Genomic DNA, 23,176 nt, shown 5'->3' on the forward strand with positions numbered 1-23,176 from the left:
GCGGTAATATTTATGTCTTACTAGCTTTTGCCCGCGACTTCGCTCCCGTCATTGACTTCTCTACTTTACCCAATTTTTTTTTCATAAGAACCTTCTCCTGACAATAACAAACACAACAAAAAAAGAATTAGCCAAATTGGTCCAGGCGTTGTTGAGTTATGCGCTTACCAACACATTTTGCGATTCATTTTTATATTATAGATAAAAAAACTTAAATACATTGAATTATATTTTTTGCTATATTTATTTATTTATTATTATTAGGTTCACCCACAGCATATACATACACATACACAATACATACATAGAAGCTTAAGCATTATTCTGACATATATGCCAATTAAGGGTAAACACAACATTTACATTAAATACACCAGATTACACACTACAGGTACTTACATAAAAACAAAAGAAAATATTATTTATATATATTATTTATTTAAAAAAGCAGGACGCAGCATTTATTATTAACTTTTCTTCCAGATATCTCATACCACATGATCGGCCAAATCGTAGACACTCGCTACGCCAAATTCGACTCTTGGCGTAACTTCGATGACGTCACAACCGTTGACCTTGCCTCATACATTCGTTTGAACCACTCCCGATTACTCACTAGCTCTATGAAATGGCGTCCAGAAATATTCAGCGAAGTCAAATCCCAAGCAGTTTATACATTAAAACTTTTGTACGGCCAAGTTAACGATACACTTGTAATAATAAAAGAAATGCCTATGGAAGCCCATTTAGCACTCAAAAATATCTGGTCGGATGCCAAACCGAGAATCAGGGACTTTTTAGACGATTTGAATGACTTACATGTAATCAAAGACGATTTGGATGAGTTCGAACGTTTCTTGAATCAATCTTACAGCCATAACGATTTTTACGTCAAAGATATTGTCGAATTCACTTACTACGTGTTAGACGAAATGGCTATAAGAAACCATTTGGAAAGTTTACCAGGCATAGTTAATGATATGTGGGGTATGATGGGTAATACTAGCCAATCGATAAAGCAAAGTTTGACATACATTGTGGACTCAATTAAAAAGGCGTATGCAAACTTCTTAGAATCCGTCAACAAAGTTTTGGAAGCCGATTTCATGGAATTAGTATCAGATAGACTAGAAGCGATGATTTTGCAATACGATACTTTCATAAGAGACTTACATATGAAGTTTTTGGAGTACTGGGAAGAAACTTGGGTGAATGCGACGAATCGACTTTCGAAATACTGGCATGAAGTCTTGAAGTCGATAGAACCGCTGTTCTTTAAGGTTTTACATTATACCGAGTCGTTTGTGTTCACTGTTTGGAAGAGTGTTATGGACTTCTTCTATAATAGGACTCAAGAGTTGACTGATTCGCCTTATTTCAATTATGTATCGACTTTTGGACATGAAATGGATCGGTAAGTGTTTCATCATTATATACTTCATCATCATTATACTTAATTCAAAATTCAAGGTGTTACAGATAGGTAACAGTTTTACAGATATTAAAAAAATATTTTGCTAACCAAATCAATACTTTACATACCTTTAAAAAATTGTATCAATCTCTCTATCTTCTTATTTTATCTTAACATCGAGAACAGCATGGCACGACCTATTATAAAGTCATCGAAGTAAAAAATATTTATATTTAACCTCCAAAACTTTTTATTTTCAGCATCTACAAAGACTTAATGAACAATGATTTAATAACAAACATAAAGAAATACAGCAAGAAACTGTTCAACGTAGTCTGGTCTAAGATAGAAAAGTACATACCTTTCAAGGACGAATTCACACAACTGTATGCAGAGTTCAGGAATGCGTGGCAAAACTTCTTGAAGACTAAGCAAGTGGTCTATGTTAGGGAAAAGGTGATTTTGAACTTTATTTTTTTGTAAATAAGGTTGAAATTAGAATGATCTGTGTATGTATGTAATGTATGTGACAGGCAATACAGTAAAGGCTATTGTTCGATTCTTAATTTGAATTTGAGCAGCTTGAAGAGACAGTCGTTTGCAAAAGGATTTGAACTTTATATGCTATGACATACAGTTGAAAGTCAACTGTCATTTTTGTACCAAATGAATACCAAATGATTTCATACTCTATGTCAATTATGTAAGGTTGTATTTCGAACGGTAGTCTTATGTATTTTATTTCTTGCAGTATGAAGAAGCTTACGTTCGTCTGAAGTGGTGGTATGATTACTTCTTGATTGGTGAGGCTTTGGAAACTGTTGGAGAGATCCTATACGCCAAACTGACTGATATGTCCAAGACTGCGTTACAGTATGAAGAACTGTAAGTATATTTAAGAATACACTGTGTTTGATTAACCTGAACTCCAATAATTGGGTAGATAGTCCACCTAGGCATAACTGAAATATTAACCTGTGTGTACCTTACCATATCTGAAATTAAATTCCAAATTCTGCTTTCGTAATTAGGTACCCCATATAGTTTATGGTGGTTTATGGTGCAGTACAATATTCGTAAATAAAAATAATGACAAAAACCTTAATATTTTTTCTAAACATTCAATCTAGTGAATACCGTTCGTTTTGTTTTTTTTCTCTATGTAACTTTCCAAATCCCATTATAATACTGTTCCCAACTTTCAGACACCGAACACCAAAAACGAACTTCATATTCGATCCCCGTACGGGAGCGATCCTTCTAGAACAAAAGCTACCGATGTCATGGCATGCCTTCAACCGAACACCGGACTTCACTGAAATAGCTGAATACCGTATGGTCAAAGACTTTATGGACGAATGGCTGACTACAAACAAGAGCATCTGGTCGTTCTATTATGATATCAGACCTTATATGGACTTTGATAACTTGATGCCGCCTTTTGCTGGTAAGTTTTTAACCGAATGCGGGATGTAAAGGAGGGGTGTGGGTTTATACGTGTTAGTTTGGAAAAAGTTACAATAGATAATAGGTTTGTATATGATAACTAAACTTACAGAGTTTTCATTCTCTAAGGTTTTCATTTCACTATTTTAAAGACTTGAGTTTAAGAAAAGATTTTTAGACATCTATAATACTTGTCAAAATTCATAATTTTCCATCATTTCAGTTTCTACTGCGGTTTATATATGTTTTAATCTCTAAACCTAAAGTATATTAAATTCTTATACTAATCACCACATCTACATTTAATTTTTCTCTCAGAAATGGCAATGATAGCTCTTGTAAATTGCTTGCCAAAGCACTCTTGTAACATTCTAAATCCGAACCTGATACTTTCTTGAAATATAGGCATATACCTAGTACATCAACATGCTACAAAGCCGATATTTTAAATATTCTATTCATTTATTTTTCCCATAATTTCTCAGGAATGGCAATGATGACCGGCCAAGGCACTCTAGTGACATTCGACAAGCGCGTATTCACTATATCTGAAGCCGGTACCTTCCTGCTCAGCAAGGATTATAGACAGGACAACTTCACCGTGCTTATGGAGAGCAACGATCAGGGACGGTATAACTTGATAGTGCTGACGAGAAGGAATTTGGTGCATATTGATCTTTATAATGAGGTAGGTGGATTGTATGGCTTGATTGTCTTGAGGTTTTTGGCGTTTTTTAATTATATAACTTCTTAATAATTTTCCAGAAGATATGTCTTTTTTAAAATCTCTTTATATGCCAATTATTTACTGGCCCAAACAGGTCTAAGAACATACTTTTAATTTTAAGTGTGTAGATTATTTTACATTAAGTAACTGTAAAATTGTCAATACACTATTGCATTAGGTTCCCCTATAATAATAATTGTATATTGTGATAAATAAAGAAAAGGTGAAGGTTGTGACGTATAAGGAAGTTCAGGAGTTGGCGCTAGATAGGTGTAAATGGAAGGAGCTGCACCGACAAGAGCTGGGCTCTTTAATTAATGATGATGATGAAATAAAAAAATCTTGATTTGTGTGAGCATGTAACATTTATTCCTTACTTATTTCAGCTTATAAAACTAATCCAGCCAGCTATGATCAGGACATATAATGTAACTTCAAACTAACTCTTCTTCCCCCTTTTATCTGTCTACAGGAGGTATCAATCGGGCGCACAGTTCTAAGCTTGCCTGCTCTAGTAGACGGTCTTATAATAGACAGACAAACAGACACACTCAACGTGCAAGGCTACAACGGACTGGACATACAGTGCAACCTGCTCTTCCATACGTGCAAGCTTGAAGTCTCAGGTATGTGTGTCGTATATAAACCTTACGCCAATAACAATAGGGTTGAGTCTCAAATGGCAGTAGACGGTCATGCTCAACTTCCAAGCTTGAGGTATGTGTTACAATGTGAACCTTGAGCTTTAGGCAGTAAGGCTGAATATCAAATAGCGATGTGATCTTAATAACCGGGCAAATAGCCAACGTCCAACGCTTCGTTCAAGGTTGAAGTCTGAATATTTGCGACGTCATTATTAGAGCAGCTTAAGGCCTGCTATTATTTCTTTATGCTGTTTATTTCAGCAGCAATTTTCCGATTCAATTTTTTAGTAGATTTTGTATTTTAAATTCTTGCTCAGTTTTAGCCTTGTGTCATTTCCGCTAAAGATGTATAGTTATCGGCACGAATCTTGAGCTCTGACCTACATCTGCGCAGAAGTGATTTATTAGCAAAGAACCAATCCCGAGTGACGGCTATGACGAGATGCACTGCGGGCCAATCACCGCTTTAGCCAGCCCCAGCGCCTCACTTCATACCACAAAAGGTTCACCTTCAGAGCTCAAGATTCGTGCCGATAACTATATTAAAGTAATAAATCTGTATTCCATAATTCCCCAGGCTGGTACTACGCAACTCTCGGCGGCCTCCTAGGCACATACAACAACGAGCAATACGACGACCTTCTCTTGCCCAACAATACCTTCACCACGTCTATCCCAGCGCTGGGCCACGCGTGGAACATCGTACCCAGCGCTTCCCCAACCACTATAGAGAACAAAGACACGAAGAATGATACGCAGTGCGAGAAGTTCTTCCAGAATAAAGTGTCGCCTTTGCATCCGTGTTTCTCTGTTGTGAGTATGGATAGACTTTGATTTATTTTTATATAGCAATGATGGATCCGTTTTGGTACTACCCCTGTGTGCACCCTTATGGACTGCCCTTATGTCCCTTTTCCCTATGACTCCCTTAAATATAACCCCTATATATATATGTACTTCCATAAATACCCTGATGTTTGCCTGTTTACTCCCTTATGCATTCCCTTTTTAAATTCCTTTTTGTACTCCCCCTGTATATTCTTAAACAACGAGCAATACGACGATCTTCTCTTGCCCAACAATACCTTCACCACGTCTATCCCAGCGCTGGGCCACGCGTGGAACATCGTACCCAGCGCTTCCCCAACCACTATAGAAAACAAAGACACGAAGAATGACACGCAATGCGAGAAGTTCTTCCAGAATAAAGTGTCGCCTTTGCATCCGTGTTTCTCTGTTGTGAGTATGGATAGACTCCTTGTTTGATTTATAAAGAACACTGGTGGATCTACTGTTGTGGTACTTACCTTATGTGCACTCTTATGGATCGATCTTATGTCCTTCCCCTATTCTATGTTCTCTTTTATGTACACCCTTATGTTCTCTACCTAAATGCTCCTTTATGTACACCCCCTATAAGCTACCTTATGTGTTTCCCCTTTGTGCTTCGCTATGTTCTCCCCTTTTGTAGTCCCTTATGCACACCCCTATATAGTACCTCTATGTCCTTCCTTGTGTACCTTGTTTACCTGTCTACTATTTGTGCTTCCTTTATAAACTCGCTTATGGACCTACTTATTTATGTACTTTTTCTATAAGCTCCTATATTTACGACCATATGTATATCCTCATGCACACCCTTATATGTTTACTTGCTTGCTTGTTAAGTATCCTTTCTGTCCTTTCGTTCCTTGCGTTTTAGGAACCGTCTTTTATAAATTTGTACGTTCAAAAAGTGTTGTCTACCAACCAAGTTTAAATCAATGTTTTTTTCATTTAACTTCGTTTATTAATACCTCAAATATTCGTCAGATCCCAGCGGCATCGTTCTACAGCGAGTGCGTGTCTGGCGGCGCGGCGTGTGCGCTGGCGAGCGCGTACCGCGAGCTGTGTCTGCACCAACACGTGCCGACACACATGCCTGATCACTGTCTGCAGTATGTATATAGTATATTAAGTTTCAGGGCCTTTAGTGTACAAATAGGCAATTAAACAAAAAACAATTTGCTCTTTATTTTATTAGTATAGATCTACTGCCATATGCAAATGATAATGGCTTGATGAACAGGATTAGTTATAAAAAAAATAATTTAAAAATAACCAACTTTGAATTTTGGGAGTCAGTTCTAAAATTATAATTTCCAGTTTTGCTCCTAAATTGTACTATCTACAAACTTCTAGATGTAATGTCAAATTATCTAAGTATAGTTCTGCCAAACTAAAGTTTTGGCTCGGTATGCACGAGTCACTGCCCAGAAACTATTCGCGTATCAACAAGCGAGAAGGTTAAGGGCCACATGCGAGTACCACTACTCGGAAGTTAGTTACAAGCCGCTATTAACTTTACCGTCAACTATAACACTACTTTCTTCCTTTCACCAGATGCACAACTCCGCAAGGCGATATAATCGAAGAAGGTTCATTCCACATGCTACAATACATACCGAACTCAACGGACGTGGTGTTTATAGTAGAAGCGTTACATTGCAACAAGAACTTGAGGAAAAACAAGAATATGGACCTCTTTGTGGAAGCTTTTGATATTAAACTGCAGGCTAATGGACTTTCGGATAATAGGTGAGAATTAATATTGATGAATTAAAAAAAAATACCTTTTTCAGGAAACCCTTTCATAGGACTTCTTTTTGGACAAGATCTTGAAGTTACGTGGTTCTCTATTTTTATTTTTTAAAGTACTCTCAAAACCAGACGACCGATTTGCAAAATGAAAATCGGTCTACCCCAGGGCAGGAGGATGATATGATCAGACCAATAACAATGGGTAGTCAGAATCTAGAAAGTCTGACAAAAAGTCTAACCAAGGGGTTGCCAATTAGGTTGTCTATGTAACTTAGTTGGGGTTGAGGAAAACTTTCAATTGAAAAAAAAACATTCTACTTAATCGGAAAACACAATCATGTCAAAATTTAAACGAAGCTTTTACATTTTATATTCATTATCTTGCATGACTTCTATGCCATTAAAATTCATGCTAAATTGTGATTACTACAAATACATTATTTCGTCAGGTACGCGATAGTAGGTTTCGGCGGTCACGGCGTATACCATCGTCCACGCGCTCTCTACGTCAACAACAAAGTGTTCACCAACTCTATTGAGATATCGCAGCATTTGGACAACTTTATCATCGGTAAGATTTCATATTTTTAGACTGTATAACAATTATTGGTGAAAGTATGTGCTAAGTATGAATGTAGATGGATGGAGAGGAAGAGAAAGACCTAAGAAGAGATGGATGGATTGCCAGAAAGATGACATGAATAGGAAGGGAGTGAGTGTCAGTATGACGAGTGACAGGGGAAAATGGAAGAGGATGACATATTGCCCCGACCCCAAATAAAATTGGGAACAGGGCAGGAGGAAGAAGAAGAAACAATTATTGGCCAGGATTCTTTTTTAAGGATCATTTTGGTAGATGGCAATATAAGCCAAAAATTACAACACAAAACTTTTATTAAACTGTTATATACATATGTTAAAAAAGGTTATGAAATAGCCCAGCTCAATTCGTTCCTATATTTTTACGATATGAAAGCAATGAATTCTGAATTCCTAGTCATAAGTGGTTTGAGCTATAGATCAAGTTAAAGGTCCTCAGTTTAATATCCATGGAAAAGCCTTATGAAACGGCTCCTAAGTATTCTTATAATTTGTGCTATTGGTACTAATAATTCTAATCACTTTTATGTAGACAAGTCCGACCTAGTCCGCGCTAACCGCACGGACCGTGCGGACATGTTCGCGGCGCTAAGCTTCGCGACACAGTTGCCGTTCCGCGCGGCCGTGCCCCGCACCTTCATACTGATGCCGTGCTCCAAGTGTGTCGCCTCCTTCATGCGGGTGAGTGTGCTAATGACACCTTTCATAGTCATCTGTCAGACAAGCGTAACTGATCAGCGGTAAAATTCAACTTGATTGTGGTTCCGCTGCGCTGAAAACTATTTTACGTACTGCCACACGCACGTATTGATTCTCGAAAGATAGTTGCGAGCCGCCATTAAGTTTGACAAAAACTACCCTTTGTTCTTCTAGAATAGGATTTTTTTTATAAAAGCGCAACGAGTATCTACAATAACAATTTTTTTTTTTGCCATTAAGAATCCGATACCCTTATGCGCTAACAAGAGCACATTGATGATAAAATAAACGATCTTTATCTTTATCTGATATACCGTCCAAAAAATCTCAAATCTTCATATCAAAGACTAAACTCACCATCACCTATTTACCCAGCTGGACTACTCGACGATCTACCACAACTTGATGGAGAGCTCAGTAACGTTACACATCATGATGGACGATGACTTCATGCTGTCCAAGAAGCGAGCCGCCAAGTATCTGTTCGGTGAGTAGCTGTTATAGCCGTATTAGCCGAAGAACCGATAACCGTTGGGGTAAACGAGTTCTAGAGTGGAGACCGCGCCTCGGCAAACGTAGTGTAGGACGTCCTCAGGCACGGTGGAGTGATGACTTGCGCCAGACGGCTGGCAGGAGCTGGATGCGAGAAGCCGAAAATCGATCTCAGTGGCGTGCACTTGGAGAGGCCTATGTCCAGCAGTGGACTGCGATAGGCTGATGATGAAAATGTGCTTTAAGCACAGGGCTCTAAAGATGAAAGTTCAGTCATAGATCTCTTTTGAATAATTGAATGTTAATGTGTGACGTGTGAATTACTTTATTCGATAAGGCTGTTTCATTGGTTACCGATAAAGTGTGAGTTAGTTATCCGATAGGTAATGCTATCGATAGGTTGCTTATAATTTCTGACAGATTATATTTAGTGACTTTACCAGAAACTGCTGATACTAGATAATAATGTCGTTTTATTTTGAAAGTCCTACATTTATGAAAGACTAGCTGGTGCCCGCGACTTCGTCTGCGCAGGTTTAGTATTTCGAACAATATGTTTACAAATTGTAGCCTATGTGTTATTCTGATGTATAAGCTATATTATTGTAAAGTTTCATTAAAATCCATTCAGTAGTTTTTGCGTGAAAGAGTAACAAACATCCATACATCCATACATACAAACTTTCGCGTTTATAATATTAGTAGGATTCAAGTCAATCAGGATTTGGGTTAGCTTAATTCTGTAAAAATTGTAATTGCTTTTCAGATTAAGGTTCAAAGACTTTATCAACAACTTCGTTACTATTTAATAAATATTTTTTCCTCATTTAGGTGTGGACAACACTCTAGCGTACACAAACAAGGATTACGAACATCTAAAAGGAGACGCAGCGCTCAGAAAACAAGTTAAACTGCCCAAAGAGAAGCTTGGACTTTGTACCTCCCTGGCTATGGAAACTAACGGTAATTTATTTATTTAATACATACATATATGCGTAATTTTTTAAATCATATTGCAGGTCTATACTTAAAAGATATATTTTTAGACTTCTCAAGAAATGATTAGTTACTCAAGAATCCTTAGACTTAAGTATGGCCTTCGATTCTGTTCATCATATAAAACTTGTGACAAAACTTCAACATATTGGTGTTAAGAAACGAGCTTTTTAATTGTCTATTTTGGTATGTAAATAATGTAACAAAAATGATGGGTTCCACCGTTAAACATCTACAGAAACTTATGTCATCTTTGGGAGTTCCGCAGGGTTCGATTCTAGGTCCTTTCTAGTTTTCTCTATATGTTAACCTACCTACCTAGTATGTTCAATAATAATTGAGACTTAACTGAAACTAGTATGTAGAATCCATTTAGTATAACTCTTATGGGCTTTACATGACTTATTTTATGTCATCTTTCACACAATCGATCCAAAATGCATACCTACATCGTTTTGAAGTCTATCTCTCCCTTGCCACTTCTTAGACACTTTTACTGGCGCTAAATGAAAAATCCGTCATTATAATTATCAATGTTCTCCTCAGGTACAATCCTAGCAGGCGCCAAGCTCCGCGGCGACAGGCCCACAGCCCGGCGCTTCTCAACAGTGGCCGGCGCCCGTGCAGCCAGCGCGGCCACACGCTGCACGTCGCCGCCGCGCTGCGAGTGCAGTGAGGGACGCCTCGCGTGTCGCGTCTGTGCTGATACGCAGCGACTGGTCAGTATCTAGCAGGAGCCAAGCGAGAACACGAGCAACAGTGCAGCCCGTGCAGCCAGCGCGGCCACACGCTGCACGTCGCCGCCGCGCTGCGAGTGCAGTGAGGACGCCTCGCGTGTCGCGTCTGTGCTGATACGCAGCGACTGGTCAGTATCTAGCAGGAGCCAAGCGAGAACACGAGCAACAGTGCAGCCCGTGCAGCCAGCGCGGCACACGCTGCACGTCGCCGCCGCGCTGCGAGTGCAGTGAGGGACGCCTCGCGTGTCGCGTCTGTGCTGATACGCAGCGACTGGTCAGTATCTAGCAGGAGCCAAGCGAGAACACGAGCAACAGTGCAGCCCGTGCAGCCAGCGCGGCCACACGCTGCACGTCGCCGCCGCGCTGCGAGTGCAGTGAGGGACGCCTCGCGTGTCGCGTCTGTGCTGATACGCAGCGACTGGTCAGTATCTAGCAGGAGCCAAGCGAGAACACGAGCAACAGTGCAGCCCGTGCAGCCAGCGCGGCCACACGCTGCACGTCGCCGCCGCGCTGCGAGTGCAGTGAGGGACGCCTCGCGTGTCGCGTCTGTGCTGATACGCAGCGACTGGTCAGTATCTAGCAGGAGCCAAGCGAGAACACGAGCAACAGTGCAGCCCGTGCAGCCAGCGCGGCCACACGCTGCACGTCGCCGCCGCGCTGCGAGTGCAGTGAGGGACGCCTCGCGTGTCGCGTCTGTGCTGATACGCAGCGACTGGTCAGTATCTAGCAGGAGCCAAGCGAGAACACGAGCAACAGTGCAGCCCGTGCAGCCAGCGCGGCCACACGCTGCACGTCGCCGCCGCGCTGCGAGTGCAGTGAGGGACGCCTCGCGTGTCGCGTCTGTGCTGATACGCAGCGACTGGTCAGTATCTAGCAGGAGCCAAGCGAGAACACGAGCAACAGTGCAGCCCGTGCAGCCAGCGCGGCCACACGCTGCACGTCGCCGCCGCGCTGCGAGTGCAGTGAGGGACGCCTCGCGTGTCGCGTCTGTGCTGATACGCAGCGACTGGTCAGTATCTAGCAGGAGCCAAGCGAGAACATCCTCAACAGCGGCCGGAACCCGTGCAGCCAGCGTGTTTTCCCAACTGTGTTGAGGTCGGCTTCCATTCTAACCGGATGCAGCTGAGTATCAGTGTTTTACAACGCGCGTGCCTATCTGACCACTTCAACCCAGTAACCCGGCCTACCCAATTCCAACAGTAAGACTGGTTGTCAGACTTACTTTGTCAGCTTTCAAAGCCACGAAGAGTCACGAACTCTTTTCTGATCTGTATAACTATTCTAATATTATCTCATTAAATTGATTTTACTTCCATTCAGAAACAAAAAGTAGCCTACTTATATTTTATACTGATGTACCAAATGTGCTTGGAAACCTCTATCTATTAAATATAATTAGGTAGTTATTGCATCACATGAAAATATCAAAATATGTTTTTCAAAAAAATATTCAAAATCTGGAACGTAAAAGATAATACAGATAATATGCCAACACGTGTATGACCTGAAAGGTTATCATTTACTAGGCAACGTATAGTACCAGTTATTTATATGAAAATAAGTTATTGTTTTTATTGGAATCATGCTTCATGTTTTCCTTTTAAGAGTAGTACTTAAGAACCCTTAAAAGACCTCTCAATTATCATTCCCTATCTAGCTTTTTCCCAAAATATGTGTTGGTTGTCTTCCAGTGTCACTGGATGAAGCTAACTACCAGTGTTTTACTAACTTGGAGGGACTACTTATTCGATCTCTTAAACTCAGTTACCCGATCAGCCTAGTTCCTCTTGATGAAATACTCTAAATCTCCCTGCAATTTTACCATCTTTTAACTAAATTGTCTTGTTCACAGTTGGAGCTATCATTCTTCAACCAGGATGACATTGATGAACTGATCGACATGGCTATGGAGCCTCCTACACTACCATCCTTCAGATAATAACAAGCCAAACTAGAAATAATAACACTCTTCTTAGATTTACTACTAGACAAAAACATTTGAAAATGATATACCAACTATTAAAAGAGTATTTTGTCCTGACTAAATTAGTATTGTAAAATATACAATTTGTTTATGGAATACTTTAAAATTATATTTATGATTAAATATAAGAATGCCTAAAGTTCAAGTAGTTTAATAGTTCAATTAATTTAAGGAATAAGTACATACAGAATATGTTTTAAGAATGACAACTTATTTGCAACCTAATTTACTTAACGGTAGTGTTTATTTTAAAATACAGTGACTATGTAGACATGTAGTATGTTTGCTGTGTACATATTTAATTAATTTTAAGTTTGACATGATTAGAGGCAATAAAATATGTCTTTTGTATATTTTTGTCTTTCTTTGATCCATCCTTAAAAATTTGACTACAAAGTTTCAGGCGTCAAATAAAAGTACAAAGTATATAACAAAGATTTTATTACTAACTAAATAAGTCTTAAAATCTTGGAAACAAATAATATTAATATTATAATGTAACTACACAATTTTCTAAGAAAGATACAATCCTATATTCATAGTTATATCTTATGTGACTGACAGGTTATTGAATATTTTAAAAACTTTTAACTACAACATGTAGGATATGCTTTATATTAATAGTTATATTAATACGTATTTGAGCGTCTTATAATCCCCTACTTTTATTCTTAAATCAGTAAGGGCATTATCAAGTATAACTCACAAGATAAAATTGGAAGTACAAGTAAATAGATAAATATTATTCATAATTGTCTTACATTTTGCAGATACATACATCTTTGGCCTCACTTACAAATTCTATACGCTGCAATAACACTGGCCACAACTAGAACTACAGCTGAGAATTTATATAACAAGTTATATAAAACCTTATTTTGCCCTCCCACAGAGTTGACAATCAAGTTATTCATTACAAACACTTGGTTGCTTTCCTCTATAAATGCTTCTTTTTCTTCCTCAGTCATTTTATCGGCTATCTCATTCATGGCTTGTCTGAAATCTTTCTTAAGCTGCGAGATGTCAGTTCCAGTGAAATCTGTCACTTTGTCTGTGTATGTTACCGTTTTGGAGTTTTCTGTAATGAAGATTTTGGATGTTGTTAACTTTTATTATATTGTGGTAAACAGTGAAAAATGGTTTGTAATTTTTTCTTTTATTTGCTTAAAACTTTTTTAACATATTGGCAGTGTACATATGATGATTTTTAGCATTATAGAGCCTGCATCAGGACCGCCTTCACAAATCACCGATCCTTTTGAAATACATATAGAGAGTTGCTACCTAATTACTACCAGCTACCATTAGTTGCTACCAATTGCTACCCTCGTGGTTTTGAAGATATTCAGCATCCTAAGGTGACAGCCATTCTGATATCAGGATGGCTGTCACTTTTCCCAGTGAGAAGAAATTGAGTTTTTTTTTTCACCCAGAGTTGCTACCTAATTGCTACCCTCCAGAATTAAAGAACAATGTCAGACGTCCATAGTAACTTAGGCTCAATAAAAATATTTCATGGACAGTGAAAATTCTTATAGTTTTTTGTGTAGTTTAATGTCAGAAGCTTTTCTATGTTTTCCACTTTTGCATTGAACTTCTCAAAACCAAATTATTCAGACATTGTAAATTGGAGGTTATTTATTTTTACAGAGTAAATTAAACAAAAAATATACAGTAATTGAACAGTTTTATTCGTTTTCCCCATACTCATTAACATCATCTTCAATTTCGTTATATTCGTTGTAGTAAAGAACTTTGTGTCCGTGAGAATTTAGTTTTAAAAGTTGATTGGGCCGAGACCTGACATTGTTCTTTAGACCACATCAATTCCGTGGATAAAAGATATTAAAAAATGAGTTTTTGCGCCTAGCAAAAATAGATTAGCAAGTTGACAGTTCAATACAAAACAGTACTTTTGAGTTAGACGCTATCTATATTCTACCTGTCATATTAGCTTATGTATGGTAACTTGCTAATCTATTTTTGTTATGTGCAAAAACTCATTTTTTAAATATCTTTTTATCCACGAAATTGATGTGGTCTAAAATTTAATTCTGGAGGGTAGCAATTAGGTAGCAACTCTGGGTGAAAAAAACTCAATACTTTTGCGCCGTTTCTTCACACTGGGAAAAGTGACAGCCATCCTGATATCAGAATGGCTGTCACCTTAGGATGCTGAATATCTTCAAAACCACAAGGGTAGCAATTGGTAGCAACTAATGGTGGCTGGTAGCAATTAGGTAGCAACTCTCTATATGTATTTCGAGAGGATCGGTGATTTGTGACGGCGGTCCTGACGCAGACATTATAGAGAACTGTCTGACCGAAATATGACAAGAAATTAAATTATGCCCTATCATATACCATTATTACATCAAATCTGATTAAAGCTACAAGGCTGAGTAGATAAAAAAAATATATCATTGCAGAAGAAACAAGAAGTGAATTATATAATTGTGATAATAATTACAAAAATTATATTTACCATCGCCAAACACCCTGCGTTTCTTAGCCAGGATTTGACCACCGCTCAGCAGTCCCAGATACAAATGGTATACATAAGCCATAAGTAATTGGGGGCTGGACCGCTCCAACTCTTGCAGGTGCTCAATGTAGTTCTCTAGAGCCATGGCTTTGGGTATTGAACGCCAGTTCTCACCCAAGTAGTGTGTTAAGTCATCTTCAAATGCCTTCTTCCTGGAATTAAGGAAAACAGTAAAATTAGATGTAAGTACATACTTGGAAGTCTCAAAGTTTGACGAATTAAGTATGAATTGGGTTCTCTTATGTTTGCTGTTAACAGTGTTATGTAGCTTTATCCATCCAGATTTCAGAATTTCAGACTCTGATTTATGTTAGGAAGAGTCTAAGCAGGTAACAAACTATATCGAGAAACACTAGCTTTTAAACATCAATTAAAGAAAAAACATGCAAGAGATCTTGTTAGAGGATATACTTGGCATGACGCTAGACATGGGAAAAACGTATCATTGAAAAGAAAAGATTGATATGTATCTTTTGATCACTGGGATATGTATCACTCTTTTGTATCTCTGTATCAGTTCGAATCCGCGAGTGACATTGTACTGTTGCTCTGAGTGACTCGCTTCGTTCAATTCAATCCAATGTATCACTAAATCAGTACGAACTAAGAGTGATAGATTCGTTTAGGATAGATAGATTCGTATATCAGTTTATAATATTTTTAAGTTTATTTTTTTTTATTTTAAATTTAAGTTTACGATTTATGTAATTGGCTGTTAAAGCTGTGTAAAACGAATAAATAAATAAAAATAATGGTCAAACACTTATTCTCGGTATCGAGAAAGTGAGACAGAACATTTTAAGTAGGGAAGTGCGAAAGAGATGTCTGGACTTTCCGATGAGAAACCGTGACGCGAGCCGCTCAACGCTGTGTGTGCGTGTGCAACACAGATACAAACGGACGACGATTGAATGAGTTGTTAAAGATACACTGATACATTCGGATTTGAACTGATACAAAGAGTGAGTGATCAGAACGGAAAGATATATATCTTTTTTATCTATCACTCCTGAGTTACCCATCTCTACATGACGCCAAATAACTACAAACCTGTAGAGAGCTTTATTGACAAAGAGTTTGTCAAAATCAGGCATACGCAGCCTCTCCTTAGCATCTTCTAGGAAACCAAAGATGTGGTAGAATATGAACAGCCCTCCGCCCCAAACTTCCTCATCACGTAATGCTGAAATAATTACAAATTAAGATATAACTAATGGCTAGAAAGTGCAAAAAAAGGAGAAAAAGTACATTAATTCGGCCTTGTTGCCTTGTAGAATACTTCTGGTAAGTAGCATATAGCAGATTTTGAACGTATTATATTAATTGCATGTTTTATAAAGCCGGCAATCACTACGTATTATTAGAAAATGACTTTACTAAACCGACAAAGAACAATGGGATCAAGAATAGTCTAAAATATTGTTGTGCAATCCTTTCCAATTCGGTTATATACTCTTCGGGGCGAAATAAACTTAGAAACTAAATAATAAAATTATCATTTGACTTACAGAGAGCGAATTTTGCATTGACGAGAGCATCACTGATGTTATGTATTTTTCTTGTCGCTTTTCGCATGCGAGTCGTAAATAAATCACCGTTCTCCGTCATTGTCACTGTTTTCAGTATTCTATCACACTAACGTGGCCGCACTGTCGGAATATTGAACCTGAATAACCCTAGGGCATCAACGTGATTACAAAAAACAAGATAACTTTTTGACTTTTATTACTCTTTTACAAAATTGTAGTCTACATACAACCAATCAGCTGTTTTTGAACCATTTTGAACTGAAAAAAAAATTGACATCGCGTTTAATTGCTTCAAGTGCACAAAATATAGAAAAATAATGTGTTTACTACAAATTATTTAATTTTAAATAATTCTACAGATTATTATTACTGATTAAGTCAAGTCATCAAATTAAAATAATGATTATCATTTTCAAATAGTTATTAAATAACACAAGAGCGTTTTGATTTTTATCAACTTCATATTCATATTTTTATTCTGTGGTAGTGATTTTGTAAGGAAGTGCTTGTTATATTTTGTTATCAATTAAATTAATTGAAGAACATTACGTTGCCGGTTTGTGACTATACACATTTAAAATTAGTTGTAAAAGTGCTGTTATATCGCGTGGTTTATCAAAAACTTTGCAATGGGTGACTCTCCTGCGATAAAGGTAAATACATGATCAAATTGTTATCGCAATTAAATTATATTAATATATAATTTAAACATAGATCTTCTGCAGTAACAATTTTTAAATAATAGTTAAAGCTGCTTCAGCATTACTCAATACTAAATGGCGATAATTTTATTAAAAAGTATGTTAACGGGTTTGTTTATAAATTGATAAACCCTAATCAGTTTGACTTTGACATTTCCCGAATTATTATCTAACCTCACTTGTGGGTTCGTATCTAATATTACAAAATCGAGATGGCTTATGACTTAAAGCAAGAAGATGAGGTAAAGGAGTATATAGAAAACCTCGGTATCGAATACCGCTTTGGATGTTACAAAGAGAAAAAGCCGGAAGTATGTCATCTTTTGGGTGATTACTTAGAAGCAATAAAGAAGGATTTCGACAAGGCCGCGAAGGTGTTTAAAAGCAATTGTTTGGATTATAAATTTGGCAAATCATGTCTGAAGATTGGGAACTATACGTTGATTGGTCGTGGGCGGGAGAAGGGTGATGCTGCCGAAGCGTTAAAGTACTTTGAGAAAGGATGCGAATATAATGAGCCTGGAGCGTGCCTACACGCTGGTATGCTCCTGACTGCCACTGGACCAGGAGTTAATATAACGCGAGATGTCCCTAAAGGTAAGTTGTTTAATGTACAACAAGTTTTTATCAGTCAATATGCATAAATCTGCTGTTTATTGTTGTGTTTGGAATTCTAGGTGAAAGAGTCCAATTTTCAAAATAATTTATACCCAAACATCAACAATGAGAAACAAAAGTAATCTGCATAACTAAAGATAAAGATATTTACTTTCAGGTTACAACTACCTCAAGAAAAGCTGTGACCAAAATGATCCAATGGCGTGCCACTACCTATCCGGAATGTATCTCACTGGAGTACCCAAGAATGTAGCAGAATTCAACCCTCACAGACCGGACAAAAACGCTAACATTGAGTACCTAATAAAGTCTGACAAAACTCAAGCATTCAACTTTGCTAAGAAAGCTTGTGAGCTCGGAAACATGTACGCTTGTGCGAACGTCAGTATGATGTACAAAAGAGGTGATGGGGTAGAAAAGAATCCGGATGAATCAAAGAAGTTCTTTGAAATTGCACAAGCATTGCAGAAAGCTCATGAAACAACCAAAGAGATCAAGTTCCAACAAGGTTTAGATGGCAAATAATGTAAAAAGGAATCAGAAACTGCATTTATGTTAAAAGTTGTATAGTGTTTACCTCTGTAGATAAATTCAATGTACAAATAAATTATTGTAACATGACTGAATACTGCAGTTTTATTTATTTAAATAGTTTATTGCAAGGCAATATAACTTTTTATACGCACATAAAGTTAAAATTAAAAATTGTGACAAATTTTTGAGCTGAGCCCAACAGATTAGCATGCATATGCATAGATAAGAAAGTACGATATCATGATAAGGCATGATTAACAATAGTAATAAAACATTAAACTACATATTTACATAGATGAGATATGCAAACTATATATATTTACACGCAACTATTTAGTAATCTGTGAACACTCTTATTAGTTGACCTATATGTATAATGGAATCTAAGGTAACTCTTTTGACCATCTTCCAAGGATCATCATAGTATCATGAAAATTTGCGGATTTAGGTATGTAGTGTATAATTCGGTACTGTCGAACTGATCTGATGATGAAGCCGGATATGAAAAAGAAGTTCATGGTGGATCATCCTATCATAGCTGTGTTTGAAATTGTTACTAAACTCTTGTGATGTCTATGTTTTTTATGTGCATTTATAAAATCGTATTTATCTAGTGTTTTCTAAACTAGTAATTGTTAGTTAGCAAGGAAGCCATTTATTTTAGATACCTAACTATTTACTACCCCATACCAAAAGAATATTCATCTCAATAATAATATAATCTATGACTCAGATCGGCATAATCGGTGGATCAGGGTTCGATGACCCCACACTATTCGAGAACCAAGTTGAGAGAGAAGTCACCACGCCCTTCGGCAAGCCATCCGATGTGCTCATCGAAGGTCAGATCAAAGGAGTCCCCTGTGTATTGCTGGCGAGACATGGGAGAAAACACCAGTTTCAACCAAGGTAATAGAAAAAAAAATTGATTGTAATTAAGGGCTATGCAACTGATCTGAACTCAACCGATTTGAAAATATTTCACTGTTGGAAACTACACTTTTCCCGAGTACCCGGTACGGATACAAGTTCCCCCGGGAAAAAAATACTAGCTGGCTAGTCTAACATATTATAGAAGCATACCATACATACTTTACATAAAGAAAGATAAAATACATAAGCAGCGAAAGCTAAAAATATATCTAAAACAGACCCATCAATTGGTGGGTGCATTATGATACAGACCGGACCGGTCAATTTATTTGACTGTCGTGAAGTATCTAGATCTATTGAAAGTTAAGTTTCGCTTACCTACTATTCGCTGTCTGCGAATGTATGCCAATCTATTCCTTGTTATGAGTATCTACTGCGGTTTGCTGTGTCTGCGAGAGCACGTTTGTTCATCCAGTCCGAAATCATATCGTCTACGACACACACACACGATAAACATCAAAAAGATTTTTTGATATACTTTCCAAGAATCCTGCTAACATAAGATGACACTGTAGATTATCTGATAACGGAAAGATAAAAAATACTGTAATTAGTCAGCTTTACTTATAATATGCAAACTACCTTCCTTATCTAGAAAATTCTAATAATAATTAATATCCATTCCTTATTGCTTTTTTCGTTTCAGCGATGTGAACTATCGCGCCAACATTTGGGCGTTGAAGCAAGTGGGGTGCACTCACATCCTGGCGACCACGGCCACTGGGTCGCTCGTCGAGGAGTACAAACCTGGCGACCTTGTTATATTGAACGACTTTATTGATAGGTAATATATAAAGGTATCTTTTGAATGCTACCTGCCGACTGTTCGTCTGTATTTACACGAAACCTTTTTGGATCGAAGCGGCAGCAGAACATACCCGCAGATGTCGACCGATTTCATGCAGTCGCGGCATGTGCGGTCGGCAGTTAGCATTCAAAACGCACCTTTACATAACAACCATTGAAGTATTGTTGTTTCTGTTGTTAGAAAAAATGGCTCTAGACCTGTTAATGGCTACAGACATCAACCATATTCAGATTTGTAACAACAGACCAACGCCTTTGTAAATATCCATTGTAAAGACTCAATAACTTAGGACCTAAGAGCTTGCCGGGGCTGCGGGATTGTTGGAAGGAGTTACCGCGGCCCTGGTACATAAAGAGCTTAAGAAGAAACGGTGTTCGGTTTTATTCAGTAAGAGTCTGACACTCCCTCGCGCTGCATCCACAGCGGGAGGGGTCAATTGATGATTTCCCACCAAAAAAAGGACTCAGCGGTAGTACTTACCTATTACCAATACCAATGTATGCATGTATAACTCAAATGCTAACTTTACAGAACTTGGGGTCGCAAATGCACATTCTACGATCGCACAGAAGGCGGGCCAAAGGGTGTGTGTCACCTACCGATGCACCCCGCGTTCTGCGAGCGAGCCAGGAATGCTATGATCACGGCTGCCAGGACCCGCGGGTATCGGTACCACGAGACTGGTACTGCGGTCGTTATACAGGGACCTAGGTAAGTCCTCCTTTTATGTACCTATATTAAAAATCAGTATATAATTCATCATCATCATCATCATCTCAGCCATAGGACGTCCACTGCTGAACATAGGCCTCCCCCTTAGATCTCCACAGATACCTGTTGGAGGCGACCTGCATCCAGCGTCTTCCGGCGACCTTTATAAGGTCGTCTGTCCACCTTGTTGGTGGACGTCCTACGCTGCGCGTGTCAGTGCCATAATTATAATTACCTAGTGTGTAATAAAAAAGTGGAAAACAGCGGTTCATCTCTTTGATTTTCACCCGACAGCCAGAATAGGAGCGTGTTTTTCCTGATTCTCCTCTCATTTTCCAGATTTTCGAGCAGAGCCGAGAGTTTGATGCACCGTCAGTGGGGCGGCCATCTTGTAAACATGACCACAGTACCTGAGGTATTTGCTTAGATTTTTTTTATATTTTGCATTAATTCCTCCTCTCAGAGGATTAATTACTATTAGGTACAAAGTGTTTTGAAAAACATGTAAATTTAAGTAAAACATTATATTTTGAACTAGCTTCCGCCCGCGTAGAGTTCGGTTATATCGCGTTTCCAAGAGAATTTTTCAAAATTCCGGGATAAAAACTATCCTATGTTCTTTCTCAAGGTCAACTCTATTTAATGAACAGACAGACCTTTCGCATTTATAATATTAGTAGGGATTTCCCGCAACTGGTCGAAGCATTTATTTTAAGTTATTTTTATTCAGGTTGTATTAGCAAAGGAAGCAGGTCTGAGTTACGCGGCCGTCGCTCTCGTCACCGACTACGACTGCTGGAGGGAGAATGAGACGTCTGTGAGTACTTTCTGTCTGTATGTATAATGAATTAGTTGGTAGAAGAGAAATTTTGATTGGCACAAACTAGCCGCCATTCAGTTTGGTACGATCTGTAGTATCAGACCCAAACTCAAATTCATTTATTTCAATAAATAAGGTTTTTCACGTCAAATTACATTGGACAACACTCCCCTCGACAATTTTCAACGCTTCCTAGTGTTATGGCTAAGAAACTGAAGAAAAAACTTCTCAGCAATGTGTTGCTGAGCACATTCCATTCATCTAGAATTCTACCTATATTGTTATATCATCATCACACACTCAATATTCTTTGTTGCAGGTGTCAGTAAGCGAAGTGCTAGCGATGTTCGCTAAGAACGTGAAGAAGGCAGCTGACGTCATCATTGATGCTGTACAGGTGTTGGCCGCTGAAACCGACCGCCAGTACTTGAGTGCACATCAAGTAAGTCCCTATGTTATATATCTGTCTCTGCCTATAGCTATGTTGAGGTCGACTTCCAGTCTCACCGGATGCAGCTGAGTAGGTACCAGTGTTTTAAAGGAGCGACTGTCTAGCTGACCTCCGCAACCCAGTTGCCCGAGCAACCTACCATCTCTTAGTAAGACTGGGGCCCGATTCTCCTAAGTTAATAATGTCAAAATTGAATAGAAATCGAAACGAAATCGAATCGCAATAGCAATTTTAACCATATCGGGCATTCTGCTACTAATATAAGACCAATCGTATTCCAACCAAATTCGATTGGTTTGCGATTGGTCTGATATTTTGGTGATTTTGGTCTATACGGTAGTTTGATCTACAATCATATTGCAATCGTCAATCATTTGCAGACAAAATGATTCATTATTAAATGACAGAAAAGGATAAAGACGTTTATTTCCAAGAAAAAATAGCGGAATGCCACATACGCTTCAATCGTAATTTAGTCGTGATTGGATCTCAGTCGAATCGAATCGTATGTCGCTTGAGTAAAATTAGGAGAATCGGGCCCCTGGTTGTGATGGGTGTCCATGGGCCGACCGCGCCAAACGTTACTTAACCTTATGATGGTTAGAACGCTTTTATGTAACCAATTTCGTCCCGTTGCCATTTTCATTAGTTAGAGTTACTAGTAAAATTTTCAAACGTTTGCTTTCATAATATATGTAGCTTATTCGGATAAGCCGTTTATGAAATCAGTAATTATTACAATGTGTTATTATCTTTGTTACAGGAGCAAGTATCTTCTGCTATAATGCTGAAGGAATAAGCTTCGCGCCAAAGAAACCATAGAATTAAGCAAGAACAGTAATTTCCATAAGATTATAACATTATACCTACACACGTTAATTTTTATAAGAAGTTTACCAATATTTTTTATCTCAAACAAATTGTTTTTATTTTGTAGTTTAGTACAATACACTTTTGACACACTGTTCATGTTTTATTATAATCATCGGCCATTGAGCCCTGACCTTCACCTGCGCAGAAGTGATTTATTGGTTTATTGCCTTAAGTGTACAGTGCGCAAAGCGATCCCCACTCTTCCGCCGAGAGCTCATTATTCGTGCCGATAACTATACCGGTCCCGTATATAACAGATATGTATAAAGGCCACAGTTATTTACCAGCGTATTCCTGGCTAATTTTGCATAAGGCAGTAAGATAATAAGACACC

At 38.2% G+C, this 23,176-nt stretch overlaps 4 protein-coding genes across 4 annotated transcripts in view; 3 read left to right on the forward strand and 1 right to left on the reverse strand.

Annotated features, from left to right (window-relative positions):
• LOC110382727 (uncharacterized) overlaps positions 1 to 12,672 on the forward strand; it is a 59,277-nt gene extending 46,605 nt beyond the window's left edge. Inside the window, exons 56-70 of the mRNA XM_064041221.1 lie at positions 484 to 1,414; positions 1,675 to 1,870; positions 2,166 to 2,299; positions 2,620 to 2,861; positions 3,346 to 3,548; positions 4,060 to 4,213; positions 4,809 to 5,044; positions 6,044 to 6,168; positions 6,614 to 6,808; positions 7,261 to 7,382; positions 7,944 to 8,092; positions 8,486 to 8,597; positions 9,434 to 9,565; positions 10,145 to 10,317; positions 12,188 to 12,672. Of these exons, the coding sequence (XP_063897291.1) occupies positions 484 to 1,414; positions 1,675 to 1,870; positions 2,166 to 2,299; positions 2,620 to 2,861; positions 3,346 to 3,548; positions 4,060 to 4,213; positions 4,809 to 5,044; positions 6,044 to 6,168; positions 6,614 to 6,808; positions 7,261 to 7,382; positions 7,944 to 8,092; positions 8,486 to 8,597; positions 9,434 to 9,565; positions 10,145 to 10,317; positions 12,188 to 12,274 (3,191 nt within the window). The 3' untranslated portion in view covers positions 12,275 to 12,672. The remainder of the gene's footprint in view (positions 1 to 483; positions 1,415 to 1,674; positions 1,871 to 2,165; positions 2,300 to 2,619; positions 2,862 to 3,345; positions 3,549 to 4,059; positions 4,214 to 4,808; positions 5,045 to 6,043; positions 6,169 to 6,613; positions 6,809 to 7,260; positions 7,383 to 7,943; positions 8,093 to 8,485; positions 8,598 to 9,433; positions 9,566 to 10,144; positions 10,318 to 12,187) is intronic.
• Positions 12,673 to 12,743: 71 nt separating this feature from the next.
• On the reverse strand, positions 12,744 to 16,626 carry LOC110382722 (heme oxygenase 1). Its single transcript, XM_064041220.1, has 4 exons — positions 16,373 to 16,626; positions 15,915 to 16,047; positions 14,805 to 15,016; positions 12,744 to 13,397 (listed from the first exon to the last, which is right to left on the reverse strand). The coding sequence occupies exons 1-4, from the start codon at positions 16,470 to 16,472 to the stop codon at positions 13,108 to 13,110; spliced, it is 735 nt and encodes a 244-aa protein (XP_063897290.1). The 5' UTR covers positions 16,473 to 16,626; the 3' UTR covers positions 12,744 to 13,107.
• A 230-nt stretch (positions 16,627 to 16,856) lies between these two features.
• LOC110382724 (S-methyl-5'-thioadenosine phosphorylase) lies at positions 16,857 to 22,932 on the forward strand. Its single transcript, XM_049850364.2, has 8 exons — positions 16,857 to 17,046; positions 18,980 to 19,155; positions 19,826 to 19,963; positions 20,519 to 20,698; positions 21,038 to 21,113; positions 21,429 to 21,515; positions 21,838 to 21,960; positions 22,733 to 22,932. The coding sequence occupies exons 1-8, from the start codon at positions 17,023 to 17,025 to the stop codon at positions 22,766 to 22,768; spliced, it is 840 nt and encodes a 279-aa protein (XP_049706321.1). The 5' UTR covers positions 16,857 to 17,022; the 3' UTR covers positions 22,769 to 22,932.
• On the forward strand, positions 17,121 to 18,338 carry LOC110382725 (cytochrome c oxidase assembly factor 7 homolog). The gene is made up of 2 exons (XM_021343399.3): positions 17,121 to 17,691; positions 17,870 to 18,338. The coding sequence occupies exons 1-2, from the start codon at positions 17,307 to 17,309 to the stop codon at positions 18,235 to 18,237; spliced, it is 753 nt and encodes a 250-aa protein (XP_021199074.1). The 5' UTR covers positions 17,121 to 17,306; the 3' UTR covers positions 18,238 to 18,338.
• Positions 22,933 to 23,176: the final 244 nt, after the last annotated feature.

The sequence above is a fragment of the Helicoverpa armigera genome, chromosome 24, assembly GCF_030705265.1.
Source record: "Helicoverpa armigera isolate CAAS_96S chromosome 24, ASM3070526v1, whole genome shotgun sequence".
NCBI classification, from domain to species: domain Eukaryota; kingdom Metazoa; phylum Arthropoda; class Insecta; order Lepidoptera; family Noctuidae; genus Helicoverpa; species Helicoverpa armigera.